At 46.3% G+C, this 23,926-nt stretch overlaps 1 protein-coding gene across 1 annotated transcript; it reads right to left on the bottom strand.

Annotated features, from left to right (window-relative positions):
- Positions 1-4,837: 4,837 nt before the first annotated feature.
- Positions 4,838-22,937, bottom strand: LOC121916229 (protein jagged-1b-like). Its single transcript, XM_042441081.1, has 14 exons — positions 22,732-22,937; positions 17,672-17,974; positions 13,928-13,991; positions 13,489-13,743; positions 12,816-12,876; positions 11,099-11,229; positions 9,654-9,773; positions 9,281-9,415; positions 8,481-8,594; positions 7,933-8,046; positions 7,456-7,502; positions 7,047-7,223; positions 5,902-6,043; positions 4,838-5,726 (listed from the first exon to the last, which is right to left on the bottom strand). Exons 1-14 carry the CDS (start codon positions 22,813-22,815, stop codon positions 5,365-5,367), a joined length of 2,109 nt encoding a protein of 702 aa, XP_042297015.1. The 5' UTR covers positions 22,816-22,937; the 3' UTR covers positions 4,838-5,364.
- Between the last annotated feature and the right edge of the window lie 989 nt (positions 22,938-23,926).

The raw sequence follows: 23,926 nt of genomic DNA, 5'->3' as shown, positions 1-23,926 counted from the left end.
GGAAGGCTTGCCCATAGGGAAACCATACTCGCCCATGGAGAACCATTGGGGTCGGGAAGGCTTGCCCATAGGGAAACCATACTCGCCCATGGAGAACCATTGGGGTCGGGAACACTTGCCCATTGGGAATCATTGGGGAACACCTGCCCTTAGGGAAACGTTGAATACTTGCCTAATGTTTCCCTACGGACAAGCATTCTCCAATGTTTCCTGTGGGCAAGTACTGTCATTTGCCCCCAAAGATTTTATTATTATATACAGCTTATCATTAACGTGTTTAAATATACACATATTTATAGGTGTTTGTGGATTTCAATGGCACCCCTAGACACACAGATTAACAGGTAAATCACTTCCTCTTAACCAAGGACCACACTATACATACATACATACATACATATATACACACATACATACCCCACACACCTCCATGACACCATTCTCTGAAGATACCAGTCACAGATGCAGGCGAAACGTCAGGAATAAACTCTTCTCAAACATGCCCACATTGCCCAAAAACTATGGATGCCAACCATGCAATCTTCATCTTCACAAGGATATCACCGTTTGGATGTTATTGGATTTGCTATACGTCCAACATGGATACCCCTGGATACCTTTTAGTGCGTATCCACTTGTCACCCTGGGCATCGCTGATGCCACCCTGTGCCATCCCCCACACACTTGGCCTGGCGCCCGCCGGTATCTTGATCTCCCGGCTCCGAGGTTATTAATGATTTTGGACGTGGCTCTGCGCCAGGGTCCTTGTAATGGAGACCTCTCTCCCGCTGACTCCTCTGCCTTTCCTGGCCTGTAAATGGATTTTCAGTGGGCTTTAAGAGGGGGATAAGGTTACCTTCAAGTGGCACAGAGGCGAATCACATAAATCTGCTTTGCACCAAGGCTGCATTTACAGCCAAACTATAAAAAAATAAGGACACCGTCTCCCAGGGTTCATATACCATCTAGAGAGGACACTGAGTCGGGTCATCCGTCTGAAGCCTTTGCTCCAACAGCCCAAGTGTGAGAAGGGAAGGACAGGTGCAGAGGACTACCAGCTTAATGTTTCAGAGAATGTTTTCATTCTTGCAAACAATTGCTTTCATTACGGACTACAGCGGCTCCTCCGCATTCACTGGGGTTAGAGGCACAGGATCCCCGAGAAAGAGGGAGAAAACCAAAAACACAACCAGAAGAACTCTCTAGGAAACTCTTAGGTCCTCCAGCGCAACTCTCATGGTCAACGTCTGCTGGAAGTTGACCATAGAGTTGTGCTGGAAGCGTTTTCTCAGATGGAAATCTATCATAGAGTTGTGCTGGAAGGCTTTTATTTGTCTTGCTGATGCATTTCAGGAAGACCCTTCTTTAAGAGCTGGTCCTTCTCTTTCTCTATTTCTGTGGCCAGAGTTTCTAGCATCGGATCCATTTAACGCTAGAAACTCTGGATTAAATGCTAGAGATTCTGGCCACAGAAAGAGAGAAATAGAAGGACCGGCTCTTGAAGAAGGGTCTCCATGAAATGCATCAGCATGACAAATAAAAGTGTTTTTAACAACAGCAAGGTCTTTTAACGTTTTGTTCCATAATAACACCGGAGCACATCTCCTATTTTCCTGTAGTGTGATGGGTCTCAAAATGCTAGCCTAGAGCGATCTTTGGTCTGACATAGCTTTGTATTTAATCCTGTATTGCATTTAATCCTGTTTTAAAAGGGGGGTCAGTTTATTTATTGAGAGTACAGTATGCAATATTCCAATATATTCCAGTCATGAAAGCTGCCTTGACTGCTGCAGCAGAAAGGCCGGGTATAAGAATAAAGTGTATTTGATCTATTTTTATTATTTATAGCTGTGATCCTTCAGTGTCCTCCCATTATGAGCTTGAGGTCCACAGACTTGATCTTTTGAGCCCAGCCAAGCAAATGCCAGGGACTGCCGATGCCCCGTGCGAAAGGCACCTGCTCCTGTGCTCCAGGTGGCCAGATCTTTGCAAAACAACACTCCAGATGATCCCCTATTTCTTCATCCCCGGCCTCCCACTCTCCGCCTGTGGCCATGGAGGCCAACAGCTGGTGCACGGTGGGCTGAGAGAGCATGACTGTTTGCAAACAGTGCGTGCCTTGCCCATACAGGTTGGGAGCAGAAACACCGCCTCCACACCCACAACACCCTTGGCCCTGATTCTCAGGAGACCAAGAAGAGCCAGGGGGCAAGGCAGGCCGCAGCCCGTCATTCGCATCCGTGCTCCCCGTTGGCTGGTCACCAGCTATTCCTGCAGCTACTGGGAGGAAATGGGAGGAAAAAGGGAGCAGAACAGGTCAGGGATGAAGGGTAGGTGCCAAGGGAGTTAATCCCTGCATGCCAAGGGAGAAGGTGCTGAACCCTGGAGGGGTTTCACTCCCTGGGAAAAAAACGAGAAAGGAAAGGGAATTCCGCTGGGTCTGGGTTCGGCAGTAGCTTTGGGGGTTCAGGAGTCAAGCCTTCATCAAAGGACGGGGAAAGAAAAGGGCGTATCCCAACCGATCCTGCCCGCCTTCAGTGCCATCTCCAGAAGTCTCCTTTGCACGTAGTTCAGTTAACAGACAAAGAAACCAGCCAAGTCAGAAATGCAGTTGTATCCCCCATGAACATATATGGATGCGAGAGCTGGACAGTTAAGAAAATGGACAAAAAGAGAATAAATTCCTTTGAGATGTGGTGCTGGAGAAGAGTGCGGAGGATGCTGTGGACAATAGGAAGAACAAATAAATGGGCCCGAGAAATACTCAATCCTGAGATTTCCCCAGAGGCAAAGATGACTAAACTGTTGTACTTTGGCCACATCATGAGAAAGACAAGCTCATTGGAAAAGATAATTATGTCAGGAAAAGTGAAGGGAGGTTGAAAGAGAGGCAGACCACATGCAACATGGATGGACTCAATATTGGGTTCGGATCTGCAAGAACTTAGAAGAACAGTGGAAGATAGGGAGTCTTGGAGATGTCTCATCCACAGGGTTGCCATGAGTCAAGATCAATTTGAGGGTGGTTCACAACAACAAAGCCAGAAGTGACTTGAAGGCAACTAACAACAATTCAGATACCTTAAGAAGGAGTAACCGATCACTTCAATCCCCATCTGGGCCTAAAAATGACATCACTCTCAAATGGAGGCAAACCAAGTATTTACTCGTGGTTTATCAACCTCGCCCCGGATACAAAAGAATCATCATAGACTATCCAGAAGATCAACAACATCAAAAGAAGCTATAAAGACATTTTTTTACAGTATTTTACAATTTAAATACATTCAGTCAGGCCCCAGCTGGGAATGGGAACAAGAAGATCCCACCCATTGTCTTTACCCTGTTTCCTCTTCCAAATCTGTACACATTTAGGATAGATGGGTTTTTATTGAGGGTCGTGTGTTGTTCCCACCTTGGCACTACCTTCCGGTGCTGGTAGGACAGTATATTGAAGAAAGCTGGCAGGAAGAACATCAAATCATGTGAAATGTGTTGTTGGAGGAGAGTCCCACAGATGCGACAGGCGGCCAAAATGACAAATAAGTGGGTCCAAGAGCCTGGACTTTCACTAGAAGCCAAAACGACTGTCATACTCTGGACACATCATGAGACAACACAATGCCTTTGAAAAGAGTAAAGTGGAAGGCAGTAGGAAAAGAGGAATCCCATATTATGGACTGAGTCTGTATCCACATTGCAGAAATAAAGCAGTTTGACACCATTTTAGTTGCCACAATGCTATTCTACAGAATCCTGGGATTTGTAGTTTGGTGAGGCGACAGAGCACTCTGACAGTCCAGGCTGAATACCTCGCCAAACTACAAATGCCAGGATGGAGCTATGACAGTTAAAGTGGTGTCAAATTGCTTTATTTCTTGGTTCTTTCTCGATTTAACATCCTCCAGAGCTTGGAAAAGTTTCTTTTTTAGATCACAACATCCATTTCCCTGGCCCTAACAGTATTCCACTAGTATGGCTTAAAGATCCAGAAAAGTAACATCTCTGAACATCCTGGCAGTTCCTGGCCACACTTGCCCATAAGGCAATCTTCCATCTGAACTGAAGGCAAGAGAGATGGATCTGTAACACAGGCACTTAAGCATCTCCCCAGGAGGGTTGCCCAAGACTTTTTGCTGTCTGAGGCAAAAGACAAGAAGGCACCCCTTCTGTGTACAGAAGGGTCTCACTTTGACACTGGTGATGGAACAGAGCTCTCCCTCTTTACTGGGAGCAGCGCCAAGTCAAACGTCTGGCCTGTAACACCTTCCCGCTTACCCTCGACCTCTCCTGCAGCAGGTGCCTCACTAAGGCATTTTAAAAGGCATCGTTGTTTATCCCTGCAGATACCCAGTCCTGGCTTTTGGACATCTAGTGGAGACAAATGGACACACAAATTTTAAATTGGCGAACCACACGATACCCATCCCATTTGCAAGGCTTTCTGTAAATTACTGCAAAGCAGCAAAATAAAAATCCACCAGATTATTTGCAAATCCAGATCAGTTGTGCTTTTTCACCAGTTTTTCTAAGCTTTGCTAAGAGTCCTCTTTCTTTTTAATTCAGGTATTTTCTGGTGATTGGGAGGATAGTAAGAATTGCTAGGCAGTTGACGGCGTGTAAATGTAGTGACTTTCTCCTTTTAAAAAAATCACTTTCAATGCAATCTGAATGTCAGTATTGCTTGTAGCAAAGAAGCTTCCACCTAGCAATGGAAGAATGGACAATTCCTTAAAACATGCCCTAAGCTTCATTCTTCCTATGGATAAAGCCAGCCATATCTCTTGTATCTCCAGAAGTATAGCTTTCCAGGCTTAGTAGCCATTCAGTGGGCCCATTTCTTCCAAACCACACACTCAGCTTCCAGTTATTTTGCCCTTCCTTTCAACCTTTTGGAAGGGTGACTTCTCTTCCTAGCTTTCATGTTCCATCTTGGCCAAAATGGCTGAAGAGAAAAAGGACAAGTGCTTCCACAAATTTCCTTCCAACTGACCTCTCAATGCTCCAACCTGTTGAACTTGGGTCTGGCAGTACACTACATTTCAGGGTCCTTCACAACACTGTTCCCCGATGAATACCACTTTTGGGAAGGGGAGTAAGGGAAAGGAAAGCAGACCAGAAACCTCAAATCTAGTTATTCTCTTCCAGAGCAGAATGGCAGCAGGCGCCATCAATGTTGAGAGATACCTTGTGCATTAAAAAAAAATACTAGAAACATCAAAATAAGGTGCTTTGGGGCTCTATCTGCATACGTTTTGGGGGACACTGGGCTCTCCAACCCCATATCCCAGCGTTGAGGGACTCCTCAACAGAGTTCACGTCCCATTCAGTGTCCCTTTTGCTTTGCCGTTCTCTCTCAGTGGGTCAAAGCAATGGCCGTGCCAAAGCCGGAGCCCTATTAAGTTGGTTCAGTTTGGCTCTCTCCTCGTTGGAGATGTCAGTCTTTGGCAGCCCGCAAGGTAGGCGCCCGCCTGCGGGCAAACCTGCCTTGACCACGATGCCATCCTCCCTCAGTCCTTGCTCAGCATCACTGTGGGTAATGTTGTGGATGAGATGAACGGCATCAGGCAGAAGGCTATTGTTTGCAGCGGGTTCCTGAGGTCCTGCTGGGGTCTCCTGGGACTTATGGCGAGCCCTTAGTGCCATTAGTGCCAAAACGAGGACTGCCAGGATCAGGAGCAGAGCCAGGGGCAGCACCACGTACAGGAGGAGTGGGCTACTGCTTCCTAGAGGAGAGAAAGGGGGGGAAAACAGCATTTTCTGCACAAGAAACTGCCTTCCTGCACAGGAAACAGCATTTTCTGTGCCCAAAATAATACTGACATAATTTTGAACTCCCACCAGAAGAAGATCTTAATTCAGGTCCAAACTCAGGGTCTGTTTCCAGCTCCTGGCACTTACCTTTGCACACACCATCCAGGCAGGTCTCTTGGGATTTCTGGCAGGAGGTACCTTCAGGACAGGAGCAGACATAGCTGCCTTCTCCACCTAGACAGCTGGCCCCATTGGGACATGGGTTTGGGGAGCAGAGATCCACAAAGACCTGCCAAAGCAAGAGCAAAACCCATTAAATGGAGGCCACAACCAGGTGGTGGCTGCAGCAGAGTGGGGAGAAGGGTTTCAAATCACCAGAAGCAATTCTCAGACCCATACTCAGAAGGGTCAAATGTAGAATGAAAATTTTACTGGAACATTATCACACCTTGAGTCTGCCTCGTCTGAAATGGTTGAGATCAGAAGCGTTTTGGATTTCAGAATTTTTCAGCTTTTGGAATATTTGCATGTAAATAATGAGATATCCTAGAGATGGGACCCAAGTCTAAACACAAAATTCACTTATGCTTTTGTATATACCTTATACACATAGCCTGAAAGCAATTTTGTACACAACATTTTAAAGAATTTTGGGCATGAAACAAAGTTTATGTGCACTTAACCATCAGAAAGCCATTGATGGGAGTTGTAGTCCAACCCATCCAAAGTGTGTCGGGCTGGGAAAGGATGCTTTTATAGAATCATAGAAACTTAAGAAGGGTCCATAAAGGCCATCTAATCCAACCCCCTGTCATGCAGCAATACACAAATACAGCATCCCTGAAAGATGCAGGGTCTGCTTAAAGACCCTGAAAGATGAAGAGTCCATCTCCCTCCAAGGAAGTCCATTCCACTTTCAAACAATTCTTACAGCAAAAAAGTTGTTTCTAAAGTTTAGGTGGAATCTCTTTTCTTTTAATTCGAATTCTAGTCTCTAGAGCAGCAGAAAACAAGTTGGCTCCATCTTCTCCATGACTGACCTCCAGATATTTAAAGATGGTTCTACCATCTCTTCTTTCAGTCTTCTCTTCTCTGACCTAAACACACACAGCTCCCTCAGTCATTCCTCATAAAGCTTGGCTTCTAGACCTTTGATAATTTTGGTCACCCTTCTTTGGACATGTTCCACCTTGTCAATACCCTTTTTGGAAACCCAAGATCTTATGTATGACGCCTTGAGATGACAAGTTAACCCTCCCCCCCCAAATACCCAGACCCAGAGGCATCTTTACCTCGCAATGGGTACCACTAAAACCTGAAGGACAGCTGCATAGGAAACTCCTGTTTTTTGTCTCCTGGCACTGTCCTCCATGAAGGCAGGGAGCAGCCTCACAGACACTCAATTCTGTTTCGCACTCAGCGCCGGTATAGCCCACTCGGCAGATGCAGCCAGGTCTGCTGCCTTTCACCTGTTAGGAACCATTACAAAAAGATGGGAACTGGTGAGTTGCATTGAGAGCAGCCGAGACGCATAGGGGAAGGGGTTTTGGAAAGGGTTGGCACCAAATCCCCTTTGGTCCTGGGAGCTAAGCAGGGTCAGAAATCTCCCAGAAATCTGGGACAGGTTGAAGGTGACAACCCTTGCACAACCATTTCTAGATTTTGTAAATCACTCCCTTTCACACACACGCACACATGTACCTGGCAAGTCCCTCCATTCTGACATCGCGCCTGGCATGCGTTTTCTCCTATTCAGGAAGGAAGAAGTAAAAAAGAAGTGTTTTTTTAAAATAAATAGTATATTATCTATAAAATCCCAATTAATTTCAATGGGAGGCATTACTTATCAGTGCAGCTAAGTCAGCCAGTTTTTGAGCTACTTGAAGAAGAATCCTATGAGTCTCTAAACCTCCCTCTCTGTTTTTAAAGCAGGCCTCTCTTGGGTATACAATGGCCTGGGTGTGCTGAATTTGCACAGTCAGAATGCAAATGAATAGTATGCATGCTTATAATAATTTCCACAATAGGCAAATAGATGCCCAGATATGAGGAACTGGAATATGGCAACCTTAGTCTTGGGACGGTGAGTGACTGCCCCACCTCTGAGGTGTTGCCCAGTCTGATCCGCATTCCTTGCACACACACACATCCCAGTGATGCCCTTGCAGGATCTCTTACGGATATTGCAGTTTGGTCCCTTCCAGCCATCCAGACAATCGCAGAAATAGCTCCCAATGAGGTTTTTACAGCCCCTGGCATGGAGGCAGGGGTTCTTCAGACATTCGTTCACATCTGGAATGAAGAACGTAAGCTTGTAGTGAGCAAGGTGGCCAGCTGTCATAGCCACAAAGGAGGACAAGGCACTGAATAATGTTGGACATTCAAAAAGAAAAAGTAGGACATTGCCAAATGAAAGCATCTATTTGCTATCCACTACAATACTACCTTTTATATCTTAGTCCTTGTATGTGTGTGTGTGTGAGAGAGAGAGAGACAGTGTGAATGCTGACATCCCTCTTGTTGTTCAAATAATAAAACTGAGTTATACTTAGTACTCTGGAGTTCTAGCTTTTTGGAACCAATATACAAAGGGTTAAGATTCCGGCTTTATGTTACCAAAGTCCTCTCTCTACTCAATGAGCTAAATCAACTTCTCCATTGAATACAATTTGTGGGTGCCCTCTCAGGACCCCTCTGCAATGTAGGTAACAAACCAAGTTGCTCACCGATCTGACAGGTCTTCCCCATCCATTGCGGTGGGCAGAGGCACATGAAACCGTCCGGATGGTCCCGGCAAGTCCCTCCGTGGCTGCAGGGCTGTGAGAGGCAGGCGGTCACTTCTAGAGACAGCAAAACAAGAAAGAGGGGTCAAAAAGGACCAGCAGCAATGGACAAGAGCATCCTTCATGCTGCATAAGGACTTCCACTGGACAACCTATTGACATTAAAAAATTATAGCGCTGTTATTCCACTTAAACTCCTATGGTTCTGTCTTACTACATAATCCTGGGATTTGCAACTTTGTAGTGTGGCATAGTGGTTGGACTGTTGGACTATAGAGACCAGAGTTCGATTCCCAGCTCAGCCATGAAACCCACTGGGTGACCTTGGGCAAGTCCCACTTTCTCAGCCTCAAAGGATGGCAAAGGCAAACCTCCTCGGAAGAAACATGCCCAGAAAACCCTATGACAGTTTCGCCTTACGGTTGCCATAAGTCTGACTTGAAAGCGCACAACACACACGCAATATAAAGTATATTTACAAAACTGTGGGAGTGGGGTGGACTGTATTAGAAAGATACGAATCTTGGCGTGACTTGACTTGGCAGCTCAATTATTTCTACGTTTGCATCTGCATGCTGAATAAACAGGTACGGTATTGTCCAAAATGTATCATCCATTCTGTTTTTTCATACCGACTTCACAAAATACATGTTCATTTTTCCACTGATGCAATGCGACTGAATATGATTCCATCCATCTCGCTTTTCACGGCTCCCAAATCCTCTGAGCCAAAAACTTCTTACCATCCTGGCACGACTCTCCACTCCATCCTGGGAGACAGATGCAGCGTGATCCAGATGGGCTTCGGAGACACGTTCCCCCGTTGGCACAAAGCTCCGCTGTGCAAGTCGATTCAGCAGCGGGCAGCGGAAGGAGAGCTGGAATGGAGAGGTATGGAAAGGAGTTTTGGGGGGAAAGTGGAATACAGATAGATAGATAGATAGACAGGAGGAAGTTGTGCAGGTAAAAAATTAATCCCTGCCCATCACACATAGAGTTACCCATCCCTGCTCTATCTATCATGCCTTCAAATGTCCTCCCAATTCCTTCCTGCCATTTGAAAATGTCCCAGGAGGAATTCCAGCTATTAAAAGCAAAGTTCTCCTTGTTGCTCACCGTTCTCACAGTTCCGGCCGCTGAAACCTTCCAGGCAGAGGCATTCGTATTCATTGGGTTCCTTGTTGGCACACGTGCCCCCATTTTTGCACGGATGGTGTGAACCGCAATAATTCAGATCTGGGCAAGAGGGGGGGAAGTGAATGATCCATCCCAAAAGTGGCCAAGATGTGTTGGCTCTCCAATATAGCTGCCAGTTGTCTAACGGTCCAGTTACATATAGAGAGATTTTTAGCCAGACATTTCTGCTGTTGAAAGACTGAATGCATAGGCTCTGAAGAAACCATTCAGTATTATAAAGGCTAAAATGCATTGGGCTCATTACAAAACAAGACAATCATAAGACCTTTTTAGAGAATAAAATGCAACCATCAATAAACATGTGAAGATTGGTTTCCTGTTTTGCTAAGTAAACTACCACTGTCTCTAGATTCATCTGAATCCCCACTGAAATAAATTTTACTGTACTCATGTAGAAATTTATAGTATTATTATTATTATTATTATTATCTGTTTTTCCCCCAAAATTGCTTACAAATTAAAAAAACAATACATTTAAAAACATACAAAAATGGGCATTAAAATAGAATTAAACTAGTATAGTATTAAAACACATCACTCATTCACATGCAGTTTTGGAAGAGAAAAGTGCTTAAAAACACTACATATTTAAAACATTAAAACAATAAAAAACTATATAGAGGGTCCACAGGACCTCTGTGAAAGTGGAAATACTGCAAACAACAACAACAATAATAATAAGAAGAAACCCTATTTTTACTTGAGAGAAAACCTTTCAAAGAATCTCTAGGTGCTTCAGTGCAATTCTGTGCTCAACATCCATCTATTCCAATGATTCCCAAACTTTGGTCCTCCAGATGTTTTGGACTTCAACTCCCAGAAGCCTCAGCCAGCTTGGCCAACAGTCAGGAATTCTGGGAGCTGAAGTCCAAAACATCTGGAAGACTAAACTTTGGGAACCACTGATCTATAAAAGTTAACCCTAGAATTGTGCTGGAGCAGCTACAAAGAGAAGTGTTCTCTCTAGGAATCTCTAGGTCCTCCAGTGCAACTTCTGGTGAAGGCTGGCTATACAGTTACACCGGAGGGCCTAGAAATTCCTAGAGAATCAAAGCCATAAATGTGGAGGGTTGACTGTATACAGACCCTTAAACCTTCAAATCCAATACATTACAGAGCATTAAGAACCGAACTTCAACCAACTGTAAAAACCTGGTGGCACAAAAATGTTTTAAAGACAGCAAGGATGGAGCCAGGCTGGCCTCTCTGGGAAGGGAAGTCCAAAGCTTGGAGCAGCCACCAAGAAGGCCCTTTACCACTTTGCAGTGGCCTGGAAAAAGGTCTAGACTGGACAGTTTCCTAACTTGCTATCTCCTGGGCATGTTCAAAGTTTGACTGTGCCTTGTGCAGGGCTGGGGACTCACCCTTGTCACATAGAAGGCCACCCCAGTTGGTCTCGCAGTCACACTTCCATGGTTCGGTGCAGCTTCCATGAACACAACCAGGGAATAGGATGCATTCGTCACAAAGGGGTCCTGTCCAGCCGTAATGGCACCTGGAAGGAAAGAAGAAATCCATCACTAGTACAACACCGTGGCTGGTTGGATAAATAGTAAACATTCCAACCTGTATTGAAAGATTTTCAAGGTGGTGCCCAATAAACTCAAATTGACCATCTTAAAAACGTAAAAAATAAATGTAAACAGACAGAAAACATAGCGGATACATCTTGATACATTCGAGGAAGCAGACCTAGGCTGCATCTGCACTGCAGAAATATTCCAACTTGACAAATCAGATGGGTTTTCCCTCCCCTATCCTTTCTATACTGGTGTAGCCCTACACATTAATGCAAAAGCCATACAAACTCTGGGTTAAACAATAAAAACAACTTGAAGGCACACTATGAGTTAAAACAAGTCTAAAGCTGAGCTATTGTTTCAGGCTACAATCATCATCATCATCATCATCATCATCATCATCCCAGACAGGGAGCTGTAGTCCAAAAAAGGAACTTTCCTAAACTCTGCTGTGCTCTAAACATTCTGCCACAAAGGAAGGTCCCTTGAAGTATCCTGGATCACAGCTGCAGCCACAATATGTCCAGATTTTATTCATCTGGAGAGAGCGACCCAGGTGTGGCTGGGTGGGTTGGTGGGTGTGCCAGTCTGGTCTGTGACCCATGCCAAGGCTTCCCCATCCAAGGCTTGGGTGGTCCTGCAATCCCATTTCCTCACCCGCCACCCCACCCCATCCGCATCGGCCTCGGGATCCAAGGGGTGACTTCATTTCCCTGGCTGGGAGTCAAACCCTTCCCGAGATTCCCAGCTGGATCGGTTCCCTGATCCGACAGCACAGATGAAGTGAGCGCCAGGGTCTTTGGGTCAATGGGATTTGCCCCCTCATTGGCATCGCTATATGTGGGTGTGGAAAATTAGGAAATAACAGAGGAATGACCCAAATCCTGACAGTTATGGACACAGTTCTGAACTCATCTCCCTTCCTCCCTTGCACAGTGCTCAGAATGGAAACTTCAGCCCAAGGCACAATGGCTCAAATCTATAGAAATAAAATTAATCCTATTCAAAATACACTGAAAATGTTCAAGGAGACTGAGTCTCCCTTACCCAAAACGCTTAGCACCAGAAGTGTTTTGGATTTGGAGTTTTTCCCGATTCTGGAATATTTGCATAGATATAGAGCCAGCACAATGTATAGTGCATTGGTTTCCAAACTTTGGTCTTCCAGGTGTTTTGAACTTCAACTTCCAGAAACCGCAATCAGATTGACCAACTGTCTGGAATGCTGGGAACTGAAGTCCAAAACATCTGGAGGATCAACGTTTGGGAATCACTGGAGTAGTGGTTTGAGTGCTGGACTAGGACTCTGAGAGACCAGGTTTTGAATCCTGGGTTGGCCACATAAACCCACTGGATGACCTGGGACAGAGGAGGCTAAAGGCCTTGTAAGATTACAAATCCTAGAATCCAATAGGAACTGCATTATTTCTACAGTGTAGATGCTCCCAAATGGGAAAACCTTTGCTAGTTCAAGCTTATGGTCACTGGATGTTGTCGAGGAAGAGAGATGGCCGTCTTCCCTAACCCCATTACTCTCTTTGAATGTGTTGCTGTGGCTTACCTGCACTCTCCAGGTTCCTCGCAAAACCCATGCGCTTCGTGACACCCCTGGCGACACACCGCTGCAAGAAACCAAGAAAGTCGGGCATTGCAACTTTTGACTCAGGTGAAAGGAAATCAAATTTCTCTGGGACGCCATTCACACTGCAGAAATAATCTGGTTCGACACCATTTTAACTGTCATGGCTCCATGCGGCAGAATTCAGGGAACTGCCGTTTGTTGTGGCACCAGAGCTCTGCTTAAAGTGGTGCCAAACCGGATTATTTCTGCAGTGTGGATGCAGCCATACTGAACTGCTCTGTCTCTATGACCAAAGGAAAAAAGCCCATCTATGTTAACTGAGGTTTCACCATATTTTGGGTTTTGTCTTGGATATGTGAATTATCTTTCTTGGTCAGGTTCACCTAGCCAGACTTTTTCTACTTTTATACCTTGTGATTCTTTGCTTCGTCTTCTTTGTCCTAAGGTTGAGGACAATGAAACTGAACTGAACTATAACTCCCATAACCCTCCAGGCAGCATGGCCGATGGAGCTGCAGCACATCCCAGACTTTCCTTGTCCAAGTTTTGGGTCCAAATGAGATCCAAAGGGACCAGCTGGGCTCCCGGGCTCGGTTCTGTTCCCCATCCTCCCCTCTTTGCCTGTTCCTTCCCCGGACGTCCGAGCACATACCCCGCTTACACTCGTCTCCCGTCCAGCCGTCCAGACAGACCTTGTTGCCCACAGCGTCGCAGCTGTGATGCCCAAAGAAATCGTCCCGGGGGCGACACAAGAGGTTGCACGCTGGGCCGTAGTAGTGCTCCTGGCAGCGCACTCGGACCCGGTAGTCCAGCAAGGTGCTGCGGCCGTGGTGCCACAAGTCCTGCCAACCCTCGCCTGGGTTCAGCATGCCCGATCGGGTCACCCGCTCCATCAGCTGCCCTGCTCCTGAAAAGAGAGGGCACAAAGTAGGGCTGAGAAATGCTGTGGTTCAACCATGCCTCATTTCCAGAGAAAGATGCCCTAGAGAAATGGGACTCCCATCTATGTTATACAAGCCTTTACTGCCAACTGAGTCAGAGATATTTTAGAATTTAAGGAGGACACTGAAGGAGGACAGGTGGGTCCTTACCTGGAGAGGTGACCTCCGTGTCATTAGCAGCATCCCAAGCCTCCAGAACCAATGAATACGAACGCTAGAAGAGATGAAGCATAAAAGTAAAAAGGAAGGTTCTGACACCAGGATTGTGGCACCAAAGCCTGAATTGTGGAGTCTGCAGAAACATATTGACTCCAGCTGGTGCCTCACCAAATGACAAATTCCAGGACTCCATAGGATGGAGTGACAGTGGTGTCGAACTGTGTTATTTCTGCAGTGTAGATACACCCAGAGGGTTATAACTGTGTTGTGTGTAAGGGATGCAGCCATAGAGGATAGAAAAAGTGGTGTCAAACTGCTTTATTTCTGCAGTGTGGATGCAGCTTATATTTCCCATTAAGTCTTACTCTGCATGTCCTCTTCTTGGGCAGCCTTCTAGCTCACAAGTGTTGTACCAACCAGTTGTAAAACAGGTACAGCCTCTATATAAGTTATGAAACCCTGTGAGGTCTAATCTGCACTGCAGAAAGAATGCAGTTTGACACCGCTTCAACTCTACGGGTGCTTCTGCATTGTAGAAATAATGTCGGTCGACACCACTTTAAGAGCTGCAGCTCCATCCTACGGAATCCTGGGAGCTGTAGTTTTACAAGGTCTTTAGCCTTCACAGCCAGAGAGTACCAGTGCATCACAAAGCTACAAATCCCAGGACTCTGTGGGATGGAGCAACGGCAGTTAAAGTGGGATCAAACTACATTGTGTCTACATATGCACCGTATATCAACAGTGTCCTAGTTCCTGAGCATATCAAGAGTGGAAAAGTTAGGAAACTGGAGCGGGTTAAGAAGAATGAAGTCATCATCCCTTTGGGGATTGAAGGGGAAAGGAAAACAGAACCACAATCCAAGGGGAGGGGAAGTGGCTTTGCAACAATTAAGCAGAGCGAGAGAGAGAGAGAGACTTTAATTAAGTTATTTATCTCCTGATCTGACTTCTATTCCCTCTCTTCTCACCTCCCCACCTTGGGAAGGACAGGATCAACAGCAAAACATGCTCTCCCAGTTCAGGCTGAGAAGAGCGATGCTTACGTTTCCTCCGTTTATTTGCTAGCTTTTAAAGGGATACGGTGGGACTTTGGTATCCGCTGGGACTTGGTTCCCGGACTCCCAAGGATACCGAAATCAGTGGATGCTCAAGTCCCATTATATACAACAAGGCAGCATAAATGGCATCCTTCATATAAAATGGCAAAGATCACCTAGATAGACAAATAGGTAAGTAGAGCAGATAAGACAGAAGAAACCCAGTGTGGTATAGTGGTTTCATCTATCACACCACAACAAGAAGTATATTTTCAAACAGTGGGTGGTTGAATCCATGGAGGGCCAACTGTATAGCTAAGGATCATCCCTGGCCAGCACAGCCAATGGTGAGGGATGCTGGGAGTTGTGATCCAACATCTGGAAAGGTTCATTCTTACCACTGGTCTAAATCCAATTGCTAGCCAGTGGTCACACTGGTGAAGCTGGGTTTGAATTGGACAAAACAATACAAAAGAAGGAACTTTTCTCTCTTTGCAATATGGGAAAGGATTATAGGGAATCTCAAAGAGAGATTCTTTCTCCTCCTCACAATATAACCTTTCCCTCTTCTCCCCGGGGGAGAAACTTAACAATTAAACCCAAATAAACCCGTTTGACTCCACGAAGGAAGATGAGTTTGCCTCGCTTGCTGGGCTGAAACTGAACTAATTCATCTGGGAACATCCCAAGTTTCCCGTCCTTTTGCCTGGGAAAGCCCTTGGAATTTGCCTTCAGAAAAAAGCTTCCAGGTCCCAGGTGCAAACCATGCGGCTTTCTTCCAGAGGTGTTGTTGGACTGCAGCTCCCAGTAGTCCTCTCTGTTGGCTGGAGCTGATGGAATTAAAGTCCAAGAATCTCTGGAGAGCATCATGCTAATGCCCACTCTTTCCCTATATTCACCCATACCACACCCACCAGAGGTATTGGGCAACAGTTCCTCATCTTTAGCCTCCCTTGCTGAGGATGATGGGCATTACAGTCCAACACATCTGGAGAACATCAAGTTGAAGGAAGGCTGTAGCTGCAACTTAAATCTCAGCCCTCAAAAAACAAAACAAAAACAGCAGTATTGTTAATAACAGTCAATAAAGCCTCTGGCAGAGAAACTCCTTTCTACAAATCTTTTTATGCTTTGCCTAGCTGTGTTCTAATGGTTTTATAACATTGCATTTTAACTGTAGGTTTTAGGTGTTTTTTAACTGTGTTTTGTATTTTAACAGGCTGTACCTCGCCTCAAGCCTTGAGGAGAGGCAGGAAAGAAATAAACATTATTATTATTATTAGTAGTAGTAGTAGTACTAGTAGTAGTAGTAGTAGTAGTACACTGTATTACTGGACTGGTTCCAGGACTCCTGTGGATATCAAAATCCATGGATGATCAAGTCCTATTAAATACAATGGCACAGCAAAATGGTGTCCCTTATGTAAAATAGCAAAATCAAGGTTTGCTTTTTTGGAATATATGTATTTGTAAAACATGTTAAAGCTGTAGATGCTTATATCTGTGGCTATGGAGGGCTGAGTGTATCATTATCATCATTTCAGACTTATGATGATTCTAAGGTGAACTTATCACAGCATGATTTGTTCACAGCCGGTTTGCCATTGCTTTCCTCTGAGGCTGAGAGATATCAGGACTAATCATCCCAGGACTAATGAATTACTAAATTAATATACAAAGTAATCTTGCAGCACCTTTGAGACTAACTGAAAGTCTTTCTCTCCATTGCTCTCAAAGGTGCAAAGAGATCCCTCTTTGCATGCTGATATCGCAGGCAAACACAGCGGTGGTCTTTGAATTAGGTCCAAAACACACTACAGAAATAATCCAGTTTGAGATCACTTTAACTGCCCTAGCTCAGTGCTGAGGAATCCTGGGAATTGTAGTTTATTGTGGCACCAGAGCTCTCTGACGAAGAAGGCTAAGTGTCTCACAAAACTACAGTTTCCAAAATTCCCTAGCATTGAACAAGGGCAGTTATATTGGTCTCAAACTGCATTATTTGTGCAGTGTGTTTTGGACCTTAGTCTCAAAGGTGCTACTAGATCCCTTTGCATGCTGTTATTCCAGACTAATGCAGCTATGTCTTTGAATTCTATGGAAATTAGAAACACACAAATACACCCCTCTCTCTCTAAAAAGACTCTGGCACCACAGCTAATGGAGACAGAAGCTCCAGAAATCAATGCATCATGGCACAGCTAGTTGACACCAGAGCTGTCTTGGTCAATTTATGGATCAGGCAAGATTCAGTATCTGCCTCAGTTCCCTTTCCTCCGGGGAAAAAGAGGACAAGCCAAGTCCATCTGGCTCCAGCTTCCCTTTTGCTTTCTCTGGCTCCTTGTCTCTCCCGCGGAGCACCTGGGTCCCGCTCTCGAAAAAGAAACCAGCTGCTCCAATTTCATTATTTCAACCTGCCACCCGGCAAGCCTCCTCTTATCACCTCCCAAGGAGGAGGGTGACAGGTTTGCAGAGAGAGAGAAAACGGCTGGGCAGGAAGAGGTGCAAAGTTCCTTTTAAACATCACTGCTGTGGCACAAGCCAGCCTCTAGGCATGTCCACAATTCCCTCTGTCATTGCATAAGGAAAGCTAGCCTCCAAGCATGTGCAGAGTTCCCACGTCATCCCCAAGCAACCTCTTCCAGGCTCCCAAGGCATTTGACTCATACACTCCAGGACTTATCTGCTAACTTACCGGCCAGGCAAAGTCAAAGGGCACCACCATCCTGTGGGCATGATCCAGACGCTTCTTGTGGCTGGTGGAGAAGACGTTGCCCCCAAGGACAGGGGTGTTGGCAGCACCTAGCACACACGGTCCCCCCGGCAGCACCCGCAGCTGGTACTCCTTGAGGCAGACCCGGAAGAAAGTCCGGCATTGCTCCTCCATGGGGCACGGTGGCTCCAGACCTCCCCGGCAGCATCGCCCATCAGCCAGCACCCCCTTCTCATTACGCACGAAACGGATCTGCAGCTCAAAAGTGCCCACAGCTTCGGCAACCTAGAGGGAATGATGAAAAGAGAGGCAGGTTGAAAACCAAGGCCTAAACAAGGATCAGGAATACCTCTGTTAACAAAACCTCGGATAGTGAATCTCCTTTCTCCAGCCCCGGTTTTCCTCTTCATTCTCTGTGTAATTGGACTTTTTAAGCACCATCAGCATTGGGAGGATGGTGAAGGAGGGCTGGAGAAACGCAGACATTCAGTGCTAGATTGCAATAGTGCATCTGCCATTGAGAACGTGATAAAGTGTAAGCTGGAAAAGAGGAGGATTCTAGATGATCCCGCAATAGCCATGCATGCCTTCTTGCAACAGGAAAAGCAAACAGCAGCTTCCAGCAGAATTCCTTACTGAGAATGTGTGAACAGCAAAACAGAGAGAAAAGGGCAGAACTGATAAGCTTGTCTCACCAGCTACCCCCAACAACCATGAATCTTTACGTTTGGCCCCAAAATGGTAAAAGCCAATGTGGCACAGTGGTCTGAATGTTGGTCTACAACTCTGAAGACTAAGGTTCAGTTTCCAGCTCAGCCATGAAACCCACTGGGTGACCTCAATTGAGCTATATGCTCTCCGCCTCAAAGGAAGGCAATAGTAACCCTCTTCTGAACAAATCTTGCCAAGAAAACCTTGGGATAGGTTTGCCTTAGGGTTGCCATATGTTGGAAATGGAGGCACACAACAACAAACTACAAAGAAAAATGGAGGTTGGAGAAAGAAAAAAGTCATTCCTAAATGCATTCTAGAAGAAACTTTCATGCAGTGGCATCACTAGGGTTGGTGTCACCCACTGTGGTAACTCATGCCATTGCCTGGCACATGCCCTAGCCAGGCCAATGGTCCTTAAGTAATAAATTGGGGCACTGTGGAAGGGAAAGGCTGGCCTCCTTGGCAATGACGACTGGAGGACCTGGGCACCCAAAGGGACTGTCTGTGTCCCTGGCCATCTGGTCCACCCGCATTTGCAACACCCAAAGGGGTCCAGGTGGCATTCTGCTATGGGAGAGGCTTCCAGGAGTTTGCCATGACATGCCCACAGCATCCCAGCCAAACTCTGGGTGGGTGGACCGGGGCCTTACCAGGACCTTCAAACTCTGGGAGTTCCAGTCTACCCACAGAGAGACATAGTAGTACACCGGAGGGCATCCCCTTCCCACCAGCAGACTGGGTGCCAAACCCCTCTGATGTGTCACCCAGTGCATTCCACACTCCCCTAATGATACCCCTGCCTTCAAGCAGCCTCCAGAAAGTTAAACCTGTGTTTGCCTGCTTACAGAAGACTTACCTGACCTGTTTCAGTTTCACATTTGCACATCTGCATATGGCTAGTTGGGAATCAAAGGTTTGCTAGAACATGTTGAGCAGCTCTTCCTTTTAGTGGGGTAGGAGCCTATCTCCTATCCGCTCCATGTTATTCTGCATCTGGTACTCAGTATTCTGTCACGCCAGGAATATGTTGACCTTTCTAACCGAGGGATACCTCTGTATCAAATAGAGTTTCGAATTTGGAGGGTGGAACTCCCCAAATGCCCCGGGATAATAAGCATATATTTGGAGTTACATATGTTGTATTATTATTATTTTGTTAAGGTGCTGTTCTCATTCCCCAGTTGTTTGGACTTGCCTGGGATTTTAACGCGGCTCGGATCACACCCAAAGAGGAAATCATGCCCCTGGTCCTTCATACAGTACTTTGGCCCAGAATCAGCTTAACTTTGAATCAAGCCCTGGCTGCAGAACTTGTTCGGAGTACCAGCAGGGCTTGATCGTTGGCACAAAGTATATGTTAATGGTAAGGGAACCTCTGAGCATAAGCAGAATGCATTTTCCTAACTACAGGCCTGCATTTGGCATAAGTATGTAAGGCTTTGAGGTCAAAAAAGTTCCATTTCTATTCGTGTTTGTTTCTTCCTCTTCTCTATTTGCTATATTTTAATGCCTCTGAGAATGTGCACAGTGACATTTCTTTGCCAGAGAAGCAACCTTGGGCAAGTCACACACTCTCAGCCCCAGAAAACCCCATGATAGTGGTTTGCCATACATTAAAGCATACAACAACAAGGATTATAAGACTCTAGAAGAGAGAAGGGGAGACACCAGTTTGTGTGAGCATGACTGAGGCTGCACCTGCACTGCAGAAATAATCCAGTTTGGCATCACTTTAACTGCCATGGCCCAATGTTATGGATTTCTGGGCTTTGTAGTTTTTGTGACCTATTTGGCCTTCTCTGTCTGAGAACCCTGGTGCCAAAGCAAACTGCAGTTCCCAGACTTCCATAGCACGGTGCCATGGCAGTTAAAGTGGTGTCAAACTGGATTATTTATGCAGTGTGGATGGAGCCCAGGAAAGGGAGAGAGGAACAATTTCCTCCCCTCTTTCCTTGCCCATAGCTGGAAGGGGGCAGATTCACCCCGCCCCATCCTGGCATCCCGATGAGGAAATCTATCAGCCCCAGGGGATGCTGGGCGTTGCTGGAATTAATCACAGGCAGGATTTCACCTCTGCTCTCCTGTTTGGCTCAAGGGGCCTGCAGGGAAGGGGGAGGCCTTTTTTTGCATAGGGCTGCCCTTGGCTCTCACCAGATGTGGAGCAGCTACCATGGCAAGGCGGCCAATTTCGGGCCCACAAGGAGTTCTGCGGCCCACCCAACCGGCCCACACCGCCACAAACTTCGCAGCCTTGGAAACTGTCAACACTTTGCGGTGATCCAAAGATGACACACTTTCTCAACACTCTCCCTTAAACGCATACATCAGGAGACCAATTCTTTGTTTCATGTCTGAAGAAAAAAGAATAAGGAGAAAGGAAAGAAAAAACAGAATGCAAGAGCGGGTGGAAAATCCAAAGTGCACCCTCCTCCCCTATTTATTAATGATATGATGATGACAGGAGGAGGTGTAGAAAGGTTAAAAGAGATTGCTGTTGTTGTTGCTTCTAAATCATTTTAGACTTATGGCCACTCTAAGGTGAACTTATCATAGGGTTTTCTTGGCACATTTCTTCAGTTTGCCTTTACTTTCCTCCAAAGTTGAGAGACTGTCACTTGCCCAAGGCCACCCAAAAGGTTTTCATGCCCGAGCGAGGATTTGAACCCTAGTCTTGAGTCGTAGATCAATGCTCAAACCACTACACCACGCTGGCTTACCTTACTTCCAAAACCAGACAGAATCTGGTACCTTCCCTTAAACATCTTTTCCATTAATCATGGGGTTTTCTTCAGTATGAAAGAGAGACTTGGTTTGTGGGTATTGGGTGTTTTTTTGTTTTTTCTTTTTTTGCAGGGGGGGATTGTGACTAGAAAGGATGATGGATGTGGCAGTGCCAAGTACCCTCTGACCAGAATTGCCCCAGAGAGGGGGTTCAGAGGTGCCAGATCTTATGCCACCCTTTTGAATGGTGCTCGATCTTGCCCCACCAAAGATACTTAAAAAGAGCACAACCACTAAGCTGCCTGCAGTCCGCCCAAATGTGGTTTCATATGGGAAGCCAAGCAGGGTCAGGTCTGGTTAGTTCTGGGATGGGAGACCATCACTTCCTCTACCACCAAACTCCAGGTAGGACAGAATCCGGCCCAAAGCCTTGGCAAGCGTCTCAGGTCAGTCAACATTGAGGACATTGAGCTGGGTTGGATCAAGAGCCCACATCTGGTCTGAGGCTGCTGCTTCTGTTCCTAAACAGAACAAGGATCTAGCAAAGGGAACTAGCAAAGGGATCTGGTGGTACTTTGAGACTAACTGTGCGAAAGATCTTGTGGCGGAAGCTTTTGAAGATTTGGCTTCCTTCCTCAGGTGCGCACATGCAGAAGCATCTCTCAGTGGTGGATCTACACTGTAGAAACCCTGCAGTTTGGCACCCCTTTGTAGCGCTGCTAGAAATCAAAAATGACTCGGCGGCACACACCACCACCAAAGAAGCTATGTGTAAAAGTCTCTCCTTACTGTAGTTGTTGCTGTGAGCCTTCAAGGCCTTTCCAACCCATGGCAAGCCTAAGGCCAACCTATCCTGGGCTTTTCTTGGCAAGTTCTTCAGAGAGAGGCTTACCATTGCCTTCCCCTGAGGCTGAGAGAGTGTGACTCACCCAGGGAGGTTCGTGGCTGAGCCAGGATTCTCCCAATGTCTCCCAGTGTCCTGATCCAATACCCAAACCACTATATCACAATGGGCCTTCTGTGTGTAAAAAGGGCATAAATGTCTCTCCTTATGTGCACTAAAAAGTGTGTCAAAACCTCCCCTCCTGAGTGTAAAAAGTGCATTAAAAACTTCCCTCCCTTGAGTATCAGAAACATGCATAAAAAACACCCCTCCTGAGCATCAAAGGAGGAATACAAAGGCTCTCCTCCTGTGCGTGAAAACTTGCATGGAAACCTTTCCTGCTGCGCGTAAAAGTGCGTAAAAACCTCCCTTACTGGACATTACAAAAAATGCACACACATTTACCCTCCTGGTGCAAAAAGTGCATAAAAACCTCCCCTCCTGAACATCAAAAAATGCATACAAATCCCCCCTCCTGAGCGTCAAAAGGTGCATAACAACCTCCTCCCTCCCTGAGCATCAAAAAAGGCATCAAGAGCTCCCCTCCTGAGCATGGAAAGGGGAATACAGTACAAAGGCTCTCCTCTTGTGCGTAAAAACAGGCAGGGAAACCTCTCCTCCTGCGCGTAAAAATGCCCCCAAACCTCCCCAGTTGGGGGTCAAAAGTGGGTCAAAGCCAAAACCAAGGGGCTGGAGGGCTGTGTGGCTGGACACAGGGACTCACCTGGCTCCTCAGGTGGAGAAGGAGGAGGTGGAGGAAGAAGGAGCAGCAGCAGCCGAGGAAGGCAGCAGGGATGGGCATCCCCATGGCTAGCTCCAGACTTGGCGATGCCCCCGGTGCCCTGATGCCAGCCCTGGCAAGGCCACCCGGGCACCGGGCATCAAGGAGCCTGGAAGAAGGGATGAAGGATGAGGGAGGAAGGAGGAGGAGGAGATGGAGAAGGTGGAGGAGGAGATGGAGGAGGAGAAAGAGGCAGTGGGGCCGCCCCTTTCTCCGCCTGGAGGAGGACCAAGCCTGCCTCGCCTGGATGAGGAAGGATAGAGAGAGCAACAACAAGTACAGCCAGCCCTCCTTATCCACGGATTCAAACATCTACTGCTTGAAAATATTCCCCAAAAGTATAAATTCCAAATAGCAAACCTAGATTTTCCCTTTTATTTAAGAGACACCATTTTACTATGCCATTGTCTTTAATGGGACTTTGAGCATCCATGGATTTTGTTATCCACAGTGGAGGGGTGTGTGTCTCCTGGAACCGAACCCCAGCGGATAACAAGGGCCCACTGGTACATTTCTATAGCGCTTGTCAGTGCACTCCCGAAGTGATTTACAATGTGTAAACCAATTGCCCCCAACAAGCTGGGCTCTCATTTTAGCAACGTATGAAAGGATGCAAGGCTGAGTCAACCCTGGAGCCCCTGGCTGGGACTGAACTCACAACCGAGTAGTTTAGAAAACGTGCAGTGGGGAGCTGTGTTGGCCATTCAGTAAATTCAAACAAGACTCTTTGGCTGCATCTGCACTGCGGAAATAATCCAGTTTGATACTGATTTAACTGCCCTGGCTCCATACTATGGAATGCTGTGAGTTGTAGTTTAGTTGGGCCTCAGAGCTGAGAGAGAAGGCACAAAGCAAAGCTCTGATGCCACAACAAACTTTTAATTCCCAGAAGTCCATAGCATTGAGCCATGGCAGTTAAAGCGGTGTCAACCTGGATTATTTCTGCAGTGTGGACACAGCCTATGATCTTGCCTATTGTGGTCTTTCCATCTTGATTTGAACAGATAAATGTGATTTCAGCATAGGATTCAGCCTCCCTCTGCTGGTCACCATCCCTAAAAACACCCACCATGATTCTGCATGATTCTCACTCGACACACAGAGTGCATTACACTGAAAATGAAATGACCAGATGTCC

This window comes from Sceloporus undulatus, chromosome 9 (genome assembly GCF_019175285.1).
Source record: "Sceloporus undulatus isolate JIND9_A2432 ecotype Alabama chromosome 9, SceUnd_v1.1, whole genome shotgun sequence".
Classification (NCBI taxonomy): Eukaryota; Metazoa; Chordata; class Lepidosauria; order Squamata; family Phrynosomatidae; genus Sceloporus; species Sceloporus undulatus.
The sequence above is the reverse complement of the archived record's forward strand: the minus strand, read 5'-3'. Positions and strand labels throughout refer to the sequence as shown.